The sequence below is a fragment of the Oryzias melastigma genome, linkage group LG6, assembly GCF_002922805.2.
Source record: "Oryzias melastigma strain HK-1 linkage group LG6, ASM292280v2, whole genome shotgun sequence".
NCBI lineage: Eukaryota > Metazoa > Chordata > Actinopteri > Beloniformes > Adrianichthyidae > Oryzias > Oryzias melastigma.
Genome location: NC_050517.1, coordinates 14,414,945 through 14,427,691, shown reverse-complemented (window position 1 = coordinate 14,427,691; position 12,747 = coordinate 14,414,945). Strand labels below are relative to the sequence as shown.

Below are 12,747 nucleotides of genomic sequence, written 5' to 3'. Positions count from 1 at the left end.
AATTGTGGGAATTTTCTCATGAAATTCAGCTAAAAACTACATTTCTGAGTATTTTATTCATTCATTCATTCATCTTCTTGTTCGCTTTGTCCCTTTCGGGGTCGCGGGGGTGCCGGAGCCTATCCCAGCTACTGAGGGGCGAAGGCGGGGTTCACCCTGGACAGGTCGCCAGTCTGTCGCAGGGCTTTATTTTATATATATTCAAATCATTGGAAATCAAAAGCAGATGATAACGATGAAAAAGCTTGTGACATAGAAGCTACAACGGCAAGTTCACTGTGGTGCTCCATTATATTTGTCTCGACACTTGCAGACAAATAGATCCATCTTTGTTTTCTTTGTTCGAGATGGCTCAAATCTATACAGCTAGGGAGCTACAATATTATTGTTGCACCCGTAATGTTAGGCTGGGGAGTGTGAGGGGTTGTAAGCTAGTGGGAGAGAGCGTAAACAGATGGATGATGGGGGGGGGGGGGGGGTTGCACCACCAACAGTCCTGCCTACAACTCAAAGATACATTTCTGATGAACTACTGCTTCTCTGCAGAAACTATGTCCTAGAAAATGAAAGATTTTTTAAATTTTGGCTGAAAACGGCAAAATCATAATTACAAGAAAACTGGGACACTTTTACAAATAGACCAAACGATGATCGGAGTGGGTACTTAAGAATTTATTTGATCATGAACTTTCTTCCAAAAGTTTGAGATAGTTTAAATTAGGGTTTCTTTGATATAATCAATTAATCGATCTGAGCTTAATAGATCATCAATCAATCCAAACAAGGGGAGATCGATCTAACGCACAATTCTAAAGTCCGCTAGCTTGATGCTAATGTATAATGGGATTTCCCATAGGATGGCTAATGCTAACGCTCGGTCGACCTAAACATACATTACTGACTAAATGAACACCTTTATATACTCACAAGGATGAATTTCTGAACTTTTAAGAAAACATTATTAAAAGTAACCATTTGTTACTAAACTGAAACACCCTCCAGGAGAGGCAGAACAATTGTTTCAGCTTCTCTGTTTGAGAATCCATGTAACACTGTATAGTGTTAACAATCTCATTATTATTTCAATAATACATTTTACAGTATGTGAACTGTATCAGATTAATATGAAAATCTTCAAAACATATATATATAGACTATTAATGTCTAAACAAATGTCTCTAAATGAGTAAATCGTATAAACTCAAAATTGAATTGAATCAAATTTAATTTAGTGGATTGGAAGAATCGAAAAAATAAAATATCAGAATCGAATTGAATCAATTCTGGAAATTTTTGGCGATACCCAGCTGTATCTCAAATACAGACAAGTATTGTGACATTTTTAGCTGTTGTAATTTCACATTTTTTGTGCCTATTATATATTATTTCTGGGAGCAAAATTTCCATGAATTTGTGTAATTTTCCCAATTCATTAACCCTACTTTCTAGCTTCTTTTACTGCATGTCGGTCTGGTTTGTGAGTTTGCTTGAATTTTGGCTGCAGGTCAGCCGCTGACAGCAAACACACCGCCTAAATCACCGGCAGAACTTTCCAAGAACACCCCGCTCTGTGTCTCTGCCAAATCCTCGGATCTCCCAGAGACACGGCGGAGGTCAGGGTGGCTCCACCGTGTCATGATGTATCTCTCTAATTTGTGTTTGTTTGTTTTCGTTCTTTTAACAGATTGGAGAAAAGGCAGAGTTTTTGAGCAAATCAGCTCAAAAAAAGTGAGTAAAGAAAAGAGAATATATTGGAAAAATAAATGTTTCTTGACATAAACTATTTGTATTTAAATAATATGCTCCAAATATGATCCAAAACACTTCCTGTTTTTTTTAACTTGTCAATAAGTTTCACTACAGTGTCACATATGTTTTCTGTTGCAACCATACCACTGCTTGATTTAAAATTGTTGCTTTTTATTCAAATTCATTCTCTGGGGTACTTGAAATACTAAATAAATACATTGTCTCCTATGAATGAAGACTTATGGGACACCCTATAGAATATTCTTAATTGAGACTTGGAGTCTAACTGATGATTTGAATCCATGCAGCTCTACAGCCAGAGTGTCACACACGCCAATCGTCTCCAGGGTTGGTAACAGACTGGAACAGTTTACTTCTGCCATCCAGGTGAGACACTAAGTCTTAACAAGGCTTTGTTTTGATCCACTGCCTGAAAACAAATGTTTCAATCATTAATCAATATTTTGAGTTTTTTCATGTGGTTTTAGGAAAATTTGACTTTTTTAAGTCTGACATAGTGTGTTTAAAAGTGAGTTAAAAAGTCACAAAATACGTCTGTCATTCCCGATTAAAACTGTAAAAAATCTGTGCATTTTCCACAGGGAAACAAAGAAGTAAAACCCCCCAAGTCTCCGCTGGTGGACATCCCTGCAGGAGGCACCCGCAGCATCAAAAACATGTGGGAGAAAGGCAACGTCAGCAGCTCCTCTGACAGTCCGGCTCCTGTAAACAAGGTCATTTAGGAGGAGGTCGATCATAAGACACGACACCTTATATCTGAACGTTCACTACTCAGTGTCGGTGTGGGAATCTGTGTTCAGGAGGAAGCGGGGAGTAAAAGAGAGGCAGCAGGACGCGTCAACAGCAAGACTGCAAAGCCTGCAGATGCACAGAAGGCAGCAGCAGGTCCTGCAGCAGCAGCAGGAGCTGCACCTCCAGCTGCACCAGCAGGAGGAGCAAAGCAGCTAGTGAGAGCTAATGAAGAATAATCCTTGAGTATTCTGTGCATGCTGGAGTTCTCCTTTGCAACATGCCACTCCTTTGTCAGCAAACCAGCTGAGTGGAGTCTGGTGACACCGTGTGTCTATTTTCTGAAAAGCAGCTGGAACTCCAGCTGAGAAGCTTCTGTCTATTCCTGGAGAACCCTAGATTTTATTTTAATTTATTTTCTATTTTTGATTTTATTTTTAGTTGCTAATCCCCAAAATGAACTATAAAAAGAAGTCAAATTAACCTTAAAAGCAAAGGTGTAAATTGTTTGTTCTCTGGGACTTTTCATTACAAGCTAAAAATAAATATAATACAAATGCAATATAAACCAAAAAATATGTTTGCCAATGCAACTCTTTTAGTCAGTTTTTCAATATTTGACAAACTTTTTGACACACACTTATTGACAGAGGAGGTGAACTTGTGACATAATGACAAGACCTCATTGTAATAAAAGGCAAAAGTCACAAACCAGAAGTTAATCTCTTCAATTTATGTTCTACATTCTTGTTATTGTAACTGTACATTTAATGGACACTATGTCCAAAGAAAAATTGAACTAAAGTGCTGCGTCAACTGCTAATCCTCTGCAGCTTCTGGAGACATTACACTATTTAGATATGTGGCAGCATTTCTGGGTGACGTACAATATTGTTCCAAAGGAAAATTTATGGCTGACACGTCGTTGGTGTCAAATGTCCTGGCTAAAGTAGTGTTGGAAACCAGTCTGTAACTTTTGCAGCAGTGAGAGGCATAGAAGTACAGCAGAGTACTACATGTGTGTCTCTTAGTACCGCTGAAATGTACCTTTATATGTTCATATGACTCTATAATTACACACTAAATATTAAGCTGCCCGTCTGAAGGTTTGGTTTACAATTGTGAAATAAATGGGCCATAAATTCAATTAAATTGAGAAATTCTTACATAACGCTTATTAAAGACAATTTTCTTAAAGGCTAAAAAAAAGCAAATGATGAGAACTGATAAGAAAGAAGACCTGTTTCTTTTTTTTAATCCTATTCATTGTCAAAAAAAATTAGATTAAAAAAATGTGAGAAAATACATTTTAACATTTTAATTGTGGTTCTTTAACTAATAGGACATCTTGTTTCTCCTGTTGTTTGTGAAGGACACTAAGCAAGGTGACATTGGGAGTAAACGGGGCTTGTGGGAAACCAAGAGGAGCTCCACTCCTGGAAAGGTAACCCACAGACACAGATATCCTTTGACATGATTTCATTTTTAGAAATTAACAGTACCATTTTCCTTCGCATTTTCCTTCAGTTCGCCAAATAAGTGAGAGACGGAGGTAATTTCTCAATCGTTTGCAGCCTTGAACACAAAAGCATGACTTGTTTGTTGTGATTTGTGATGCTTTGAACACGTTCTTATGAATTTTTAGTCAATAAGTCACAACAAATGTTTGTCATTCAGTCAAATGAATCCATTGAAACTCTATAGGAAAGTCCTTCAAATTTTAAGTAGATTCTTAAATAACGGAGTTGAAGTAGCTCAACTTCAAAATTGTATTTTTATTTATTTTTTTCATCACAATTGACCCCTACACATTATAACAAAAGTTTGTGTCTTGGGTGTTGACCAAAAACTACATTTAAACTCAAAATTCTTTTGGCTTATTGTATGGAGAGAAAATGGTATCACGCCGATTTGTGCGCGTGTAATTCTTGATTTGTAACTCATACAATATATTTTGTACACAAGTACAAAAATTATGAAATTCAAAATAATACTAAATGCAATTTACACATGCACAAATTAAAATTACAACAGCCTGAAACTAATTACATGTTCAAATTTTTAAAAATAACGCACATACAAAACCACATTTACGCAGAAATAAGATGTGAGACTTATTTCCCAACTCCAAGATTAGTCTGTGAGAGATGTTTAAATGCTGCTAGAATTCTAGGTCACCAGAGTTTTTTTTTTTCTTTGCTGTTTTGAACTTAGATTGTGAATATTATCTGGTGAAAATACACATTTTCCCACTTTCTTTTTAAGCATTCTGGCAGAATTTAAACAGATCACTCACAGACAAAAAAAATCTCTCAACACATCTGGTACAAATGTGGTTTTGTGTGTGCATAACAAGAGATTTGTGCACATATTTCATTTCAAGCTGTGGTCATTTTAATTTATGCATGTGTTAATTGTATTTTGTTTTACCTCATAATATTTGGAGTTGTGCACAAATGTGTTGCATGAACATCCAAAGTTGCACTCAAATCCAAAGTTATGCACAAATCCAAAGTTACGCACAATCAAAAATTACGCACACACAAATCCAAAGTTGTGCACAAATCCAAAACCACGCACAAATCAAGAGTTGTGCATGCACAAATCAGAGCAAATCTATTTTCTCTCCATACTTTTTTAATTTACAGAAACCTGATGATTTATGTTTTTTGAAGAGCTTCAACTCGTGCAGAAATAATCTAAAAGTGCATGAATTTGTGTCCAAAAGCTGTTTCATGTGGGCAGAGACAATAATGAAACCTCTCCAATGTGGCTTTTCACCTGAACTTTACACGGGTGTGCTGGTGGGGCACTTGGCATCTAACACTCTGGGTTTAGGCACCTGTCGCAGCATGTTGCCCTGCTTCACTGCCCGCTTGACTTTTAATACTCTGGACTTGTTCTGTAATCAAAAGGATGACGGTGGGCTTTGTAGGAGCTCCTTTATGATTCGAGAAAAGCTGAAGCTTAATCTATTAGGTCTTAATTTGTCATTTGTTGACCACTTCCTGTCACTCTGTTCTCACTCTTCTCCAGGCAGCTGTTGGAAGCAAGGCCAAACCTTTTGCAAATAGTGAGTCTCCGTAACACACCTCATTCACATTATACTGACTCAAATTAAGAAGATTTATATTTTGGGGTCAAAAAGTACAAGATAAGATGGGTTTCTCTTAAACTGGGGTCTTTTTGATCAGTTCTCCATCCATTTTGCCCTTCACTTCCCATGTAAAGGAGTGGGTTTGTCTGATTCATAGGTCACCGTAGGCACATTATGTCTACAACACACTGTCCCTCCTTTGTACCAGAGTGGCTCCTCACTGTAAATCAAATCTGCTGCTGCAGATTTTTGGGCACCGTCTCAGATCTGTGGCACCGAGGTCTATATTTGAAAGCCGTCACCATGACCTTGTTTCCCAGTATAAAGAAAGTTCCACACTCCCAGGATGGCTGTCGTGTTTGTCCGGCTCACTGTTCACCTGTTGCCACCTTTGGCCGTCCACTGTGCCGCAGAGAGCCTGCAAACTGTCAGGCATACCAGAGTGCAGCTGCTTGATTTTCACATTACGTCTGAGTGCTAGTGTGGATTACTCGCTGTTCAAGCAACAAGTCTGGCTCCATCAGCAGGCTTACTCACTCAGGGGTAATGATTAAGACAAAAGGCCTCAGCATCAGGACTTAAGCCTTGAGAATGAAGTAAAACAAAGCAATTTATACAGTTTAAAACAACAAACCAGTTTCTTTATTTGAGGGCTCTGTACGAGCAGTGAAACAATATGACTGGAAAAGCGTTTGACGAGTGTCAGCTTCAGCTCTAAATAGAAATCCTTGTTTGTAACCTCACAGCTTCCTCAGATGGACAGCTGAGGGAAAAGAGTAAAGGGCAAATGACATGGTTACCGCTTTCAGTCACAAAGAAATGGGCTCTGAACTTGACTGCGGTTAACTGCTCATCTCCAAACTTGTAGGATTGGAAAAAACTTTTAAATCAGCGGTTCTTAAGCTTTTTCAACCCACAGACCGGTTTAAATTAAACTATTTTTTCACAGACGGAACCGAAAAGGGCAAAAGTTGGCATTTTTAAGCTTCCGGTTTCAAAATTAAATGCTTCTACAAGAAGAAATTTTATTTCAATTTTTTTTGATGATGAAGATTCAATGACACAAAGTCGTTTCTGATTTGAAAAAAAATCCATAAAATTAAAATTGCATGATTTTTTTTTCCCCCACAGAATGCCATTTTAACACTCTTTTCTATAACACATTATCTTTCAGGGCAAAAGATCATATTTTTTCTTTACATAAATCATCATTCATTGATTATACTGTTCCTCTGTGTTGAAAGGAATAAATGCCTACATAATTCAGCCTTGCTGTAGGAAAATTCTCAAATGTCTCTTAATGAGTTTTCACAAATCAACAACTTTATCTGGTTGAATCTTCAAAATGTTTGAACTTTGTGATGAAGATTTTAACATCAAATTGGAGGCTAAAAACCGCATGCTAGCTTTAGCTACGTCTGACTTTTAAGGTGTGATGGATCAAAAAACAAAAAAAATGATGCAACCGTCATAAAACTGTAAATAAAATCTAAACTTTACTATCAGTGTGCATGAAACAGTGAAGTCTGTCACTGCGTTTTAGCCAGAGCGGTTTTTGTTACATGAGAACAACTGTTTCAATAATTCAATTTGTTGAGGAAAACGACCGTTTTTGTCTGTGAACATCAGCTTTCTTGTTCTTTGAAGTCGAAGGTTCTTCTTTGGTTTCCTCACTGTCTGTTTTATCCCCGGAGAAACTTTCCAAATATGTTTTATTGTTTGTTTTTTGGTAGCTTTTGGCTGCTAGCTTAGCGTCCATGTAGCACCGAGTAGCTGCTTTGAGTCACATAAAGACGGATGTTGTGAACAGAATTAGGAAGTTTTTCAAAAATTAACACTTTCTTCAGGATCATAAAATAAACTAAACTGAAATAATCTCAGTTAGCGCATGTATTTTTAATTTTTTTCTATCTTCAGCTTGTGACCCACAGACCGGTCCTGGTCCAGGACCTGGGGGTTTGGGGACGACTACTTTAGATTACAGAAAGTCATAACACGTTGTTCATTGATTGATACAACTGACTTCTGATGTCTTCCTAACAGCTAGTGTGAGACCCCGATCTTCATCCTGACCTTCAGGTTTGACTGCTGCATCCATTCCTGAACTTCACGTGTGTCACACCAGGAAGGTCCAGACTGAGTGATACGCCGCGCATCAGACACCGACTTCACGCTTGTCTACGTCAGCTTAGTCATCCCTCTGTTGACTCCTAGAAGTAAAAGTTTTTGAAGCTACAAAATGCTGTGAGTCCTCCCAAGATGAAAACGTGTTTTTCCTTCTTCGAACTCCTTGGATTCAAAACTTTTTCACAAGATGGTTTTTTTAAAAAGGGAAAATTGTAAATCCACGACTGATTTCTGAAGTAATGTCATAAATGATTGAAGAAGAAACACAACTAAACAACCTAAAAAAACATAGAAAAAAAATAATTGTGCTAAACTTTTTCTTTTAATGCCTAATTTCTTCACAAAATGTGTTGCTTATTCTAAATTTTTTAATGAATTCTTTGATAAATCACTGAGTCCCTTTAGGAAATGTACATTTTTCTTTTTGTTTTCCTCATTTGACATTATCATACAAGGTGTTGAAAATGTGGTGTTTTTAAATGTAAGGACTATGCTTTTTCGCTTTTTGTGATTCACATTTTGACAAAATGATGACTCACCTTTATAAAAACAGCTCTAAAGGTTTTTTTCTACTAAGTCACTGCAGTAATTTCTTTTAAAGCTTGTGTTAAACTAAAGATTCACTCGTGCTTTATTGAAAATACTAACAAAAATCTATTCCTTTAAGGTTTTTGAGTAGCTTTTATTGTGAAACAGATTAACAATCATCATCCTTTTAAGACAGGATGTGACGCATCCACTTCCAGGAAGTTTTCAAATCCGTAGCCCGCTGGCATGGATAATGACTTTCAGCGGTGCTCAGCTGTCCTTTGTGTTTATTGCTAAGAAGTGTTCGCACATTAAGGGACTAAACAACAACGGAAAGCATGCCAAGTATTAAGGACCACCATGCGCATTGTCAATCTGAGCATCAGCATTTATACAAATTCTGCTTCACGGAGCAGACACAGTTACATGACCTCTGACCTCCTGGTTGCCTGCGCAGCATCTGCGCTGCTAACTGTGGATGAGTCAACATCTGTTTGAACTGATTACTGAGTCTGATCACAAAGTTTTCCTCCAGCTCACATTTGTGTTGTTGTTTACTATCTTAAACTTCATAAAAACACCATTATAGTTGTGTATTTATCTAGTGACCGAAAGCAGCTCCATTCAAACAATAAAAAATATTTTTTCAAGCCTGTAACTAACTTAAATGTATGTTTAATGTCACATAAATCCTGCAAAAATGTATCTTTCAGTATTTTGTGGTCTTGTGCTTTGTTTGAATGCTTGACAAATAAAAGGGATTAAAATAAAAAGCGTCTTTACTGTTGAGAGTTGAAACCTAGCTGGAAAAGCCGTGTGACCCCACGGGTTGGGAATGCACCTGCATAAGGTGTGTGGATTGGAAGCAGCCCTCTGATGGCTAACAATAGAGCGGGCAGTCATAGGGCGCTGCAGTCACATGAGATGGAGGGGCTGGACCGAGAATCCTTGATGCTCAGTCTGTGTGTGGAGCTCCAGGAGCTGAACTCTGCTGCTCGTCTCCTGCCTGGGTCACAGGGTAAGGACATCCTTTTAGATTCAAATACTACAACACGAAATGCCTTAAAGCAAAGTAGCCCCTTTAAAATAACGTTTTGAAAAAAATGTATAATTGATTTAACTTCAATATTTTTTTTTTCATTAAAATAATGCAAATCTACTGTTTGTCTCTACCAATGTCACTAAACTACATAATGTGGTACTTATAGTCTTAGTGTGAAAAAGTTTCACAAATATATTCAAAAGTTGACATTACTTTGGTTGCATTTGTTTAACTCAGCGAATAGAAGGATAAAAAGTGGATTGATAATTATAGATACAAATTTAAGAAACATTTTTGACTTCTTGCTCTTGAGTAAAATGTGAAGGCCAAAGTAAGCTGCAATGCTGCAAAAATAAATCTGATAAAAATATAAAAAAAATATTTACTAATTTGTACTAAAAGAAAAATATTTGCTCTAATTTTGACTCGTCAAAACACAATTTGAAAAAAAAAAAAACAGTGAATTTAGACGTTTGAAATGTTTAAAAGATTTGCTCAATAACTAAAGTGTGATTACATGTTGCTGCATTAACTTTGATCTGTTGGGATCTATTTTAGAGAGTCGATCCATATCAACATGTCGGACACAGAAGAAGTCGTGGATGAAGACGTCCAGTATGTGCACCTATTTGTGATTTCATTAAACATTTGGTTGAATTGAAACTTATCATTTTATTTCCTTTTTGTTTTTTTCTGGTTCTCCTGAAGGGATGGAGAAGGTAAGATGTTGCTTTTCTTCATGAAATCTAGAATCAGTTGATCTGAACCTCATACTTGACCTCAAAAAGGTCTTCATGTGTTGGTGGTTTTGCTTGTAATCCTCATAAATATTTCTCAAATCAAAGTTATTGATCTTTTTAAGACAATCTGCTGCACATAGAACATTTTCATTAAAATGTCTCCTTTGGATGACAAAAAATAACACTGACACAAAAAAATGGATGACCATCAAGTCAATAATCAGAAGGCTTGAGAGATTACCTAATAATCTCCTTGTGAACCCAGCATGTCAATATAAAATTCTTGGAGGAATCAAACTTTTGATTCTTCTGGAATTTGCAAACAAAACAAAAAAAACCTGCAAGCAAAAATCTTAATTTAAACAGTATGAAAATATCAGCAATGAAACCATAAAAAAATAATATAAAAAAATAATATGCAGCATTTATTTTCTCACTAGTATTTAAATGTATTTTATTTTTTCTCGCTTCAGACGAATCAAAGCCAAAACCAAAGTGAGTGCAGCTTCTTCTTTTCACCGTAACATTCTGATTTGCAGTGACTTAAAAAAGCGGTTTTATTTGTGCAGATTCATGACAAACATCACAGCCCCAAAGATGCCCGATGGAGAAAAAGTGGATTTTGACGTGAGTCTGTTACATTGCACTGAAACCGCGTGAGTTCTGTGCGATTCTGACGGGTGATTGTGGCGGCAGGACATCTACAGGAAGCGTCAGGAGAAGGATCTGGCTGAGCTGCAGTCCCTCATCGAGGCTCACTTTGTCCAGCGCAAAAAGGATGAAGAGGAGCTGGTCGCTCTGGTTAACAGAATTGTGAGCAAGTCTGTCCTGATGGAATCTAGATATGTATGTTTTTAGATGTAAAACTAACAAAAAACGATTGTTTTTACTTAAGGACAAGCGTCGTACTGAGAGAGCGGAGCAGCAAAGAGTCCGAGCTGAGAGGGAGAAGGAGCGGCAGGCCAGACTTGCAGTAAGATTTTATATCTGATCCTCCACTTTGACCCGATTGTCTCCTGCAAAATAGTACGTCTGTGCGTCAAACAGGAGGAGAAGGAGCGCAGGGAGCAGGAGGAGCAGCGTAAGAAGCTAGATGACGATGCCAAGAAGAAGAAGGTCCTCACTAACATGACTCAGCAGTACACAGTGGGACAGAAGGTGTGACTTTTAAAGGAAAAAAATAATTGGGAAAAAAAAGTATCTGACTCAAATTCAAACTAACATTTGTGCTTTATTCTAACAGAATGAAAGCAGAAAAGGAGGCAAGAAACAGACAGAGAGGGAGAAGAAGAAGAAAGCCCTGGCTGAGCGCAGGAAGCCTCTCAACATTGATCATCTGAATGAGGACAAACTCAAGTATGACTCGACTGTGTCTCCTGGTCGTTTTGATTTCTTCTAGCATTAACAGTGGTTTGTCTTGCGTGTGTTCAGGGAGAAGGCTAGTGAGCTTTGGCAGTGGCTGATGGGTCTGGAGGCCGAGAAGTTTGATCTTAGCGAGAAACTTAAAAGACAAAAATATGACGTGAGTCAATTCATCTTCAGTTTTCATTCAAATATGCACCATTCCCTCTTTTAAAGTCATGGTTTCTGTGTTAGATTGTATTTCTTCAACAGCCCAAGCACCTCTTGCGTTCAAAATAATCACAAAAACATCATGTCTTTGCAGATTAATCAGCTTCTGAGTCGAGTCCAGGATCATCAAAGGTGAGCAAAGTACCCTAAAGATGGAGTTGTGGTCAAACCTTTCAGCCTGTAAAAGCCCATCACCATGTCACATGAATTACTGAACAGCTGATTAAAGAGACTTTCTTCCTCCCACAGTGCCAAGGGTCGGGGTAAAGGGAAGATGGGCGGCCGGCTCAGGTGAAGCGGTTTGGGATGAAGGCAACAAAGAACCGGCAAATGCCTGTGACTGCGGAGGATCATGTAAAATGTTCATCTGAGCAGAAACAAATGTTTATGTGCAATAAAAAAACTAATAACTAAAAAGAAAACCTTCAAATAAACAGAGAGAACACTGTGAAATAATGTCTCTGAACATGTAATAAAAGGATAGCTACATTTGTTTTTGTCATTTCTGTCTTTTTATTCAAATCTACAGTGAGAGCAGTCATTGGCAGCAAAAGCTCCACACAGCAGCAGAGCTTTAGATTTATTTATTTATTTACTGTTTTCCTTTACATTAAGAAAAAATATCCTCTAGGACAAGAGCTTGAGTAATGCTGACAAATGGGGACAGAAAGAATCTGTCTATTATGTATGAACACTGGTTCTGTAGATTTAAAGCATATATTTTCAAACACACATTCACACGAGTGCATCAGCAGCTGGTCTGTACAGTCTGAGGGGCTGCAAGACTCGGCAGGGTGGGGGTGGGCGGGGGGCAGTGCTTCCTGATGAGGCTGTCCTCACCACATGTGGGTTTCTCTGATCTCTGCGATCACCTGGCTAGATTTCTGCAAAGCCTGTATACAGAGGAAAAATAAAGCAAGAAATTAGAAGAAAAAAAACTGATTATTTACATGTAACAAGAGGTGAGGGTTTTAGACAGCTTTCACATTTAGATGTAGAGTTTATGTACAACAGATTTAAACAGTTTTTAAGGCAAAAATGTCAAACAGGTTGTATTCACATCTGTCTCCTTCAGTTTGGTTGAGTTAACATCTGCCTTGTATGGTTTGGTTCACACCTGTCTCATTTGGTTCAGTTCACAC

At 37.7% G+C, this 12,747-nt stretch overlaps 3 protein-coding genes across 3 annotated transcripts in view; 2 read left to right on the top strand and 1 right to left on the bottom strand.

Moving 5' to 3' along the window:
* The window catches only part of cald1b (caldesmon 1b), a 17,547-nt gene extending 8,523 nt beyond the window's left edge, over positions 1 to 9,024 (top strand). Inside the window, exons 12-18 of the mRNA XM_036212132.1 lie at positions 1,685 to 1,728; positions 2,058 to 2,136; positions 2,352 to 2,483; positions 2,571 to 2,717; positions 3,872 to 3,943; positions 5,536 to 5,572; positions 7,676 to 9,024. Of these exons, the coding sequence (XP_036068025.1) occupies positions 1,685 to 1,728; positions 2,058 to 2,136; positions 2,352 to 2,483; positions 2,571 to 2,717; positions 3,872 to 3,943; positions 5,536 to 5,572; positions 7,676 to 7,740 (576 nt within the window). The 3' untranslated portion in view covers positions 7,741 to 9,024. The remainder of the gene's footprint in view (positions 1 to 1,684; positions 1,729 to 2,057; positions 2,137 to 2,351; positions 2,484 to 2,570; positions 2,718 to 3,871; positions 3,944 to 5,535; positions 5,573 to 7,675) is intronic.
* A 118-nt stretch (positions 9,025 to 9,142) lies between these two features.
* On the top strand, positions 9,143 to 12,094 carry tnnt2d (troponin T2d, cardiac). Its single transcript, XM_024281491.2, has 12 exons — positions 9,143 to 9,269; positions 9,852 to 9,908; positions 10,002 to 10,012; positions 10,507 to 10,528; positions 10,603 to 10,660; positions 10,730 to 10,846; positions 10,929 to 11,006; positions 11,081 to 11,191; positions 11,277 to 11,389; positions 11,465 to 11,555; positions 11,700 to 11,737; positions 11,855 to 12,094. The coding sequence occupies exons 2-12, from the start codon at positions 9,871 to 9,873 to the stop codon at positions 11,898 to 11,900; spliced, it is 723 nt and encodes a 240-aa protein (XP_024137259.1). The 5' UTR covers positions 9,143 to 9,269; positions 9,852 to 9,870; the 3' UTR covers positions 11,901 to 12,094.
* A 4-nt stretch (positions 12,095 to 12,098) lies between these two features.
* Positions 12,099 to 12,747, bottom strand: part of dnm1l (dynamin 1-like) — a 10,799-nt gene continuing 10,150 nt past the window's right edge. Inside the window, exon 19 of the mRNA XM_024281486.2 lies at positions 12,099 to 12,498. Within this exon, the coding sequence (XP_024137254.1) occupies positions 12,442 to 12,498 (57 nt within the window). The 3' untranslated portion in view covers positions 12,099 to 12,441. The remainder of the gene's footprint in view (positions 12,499 to 12,747) is intronic.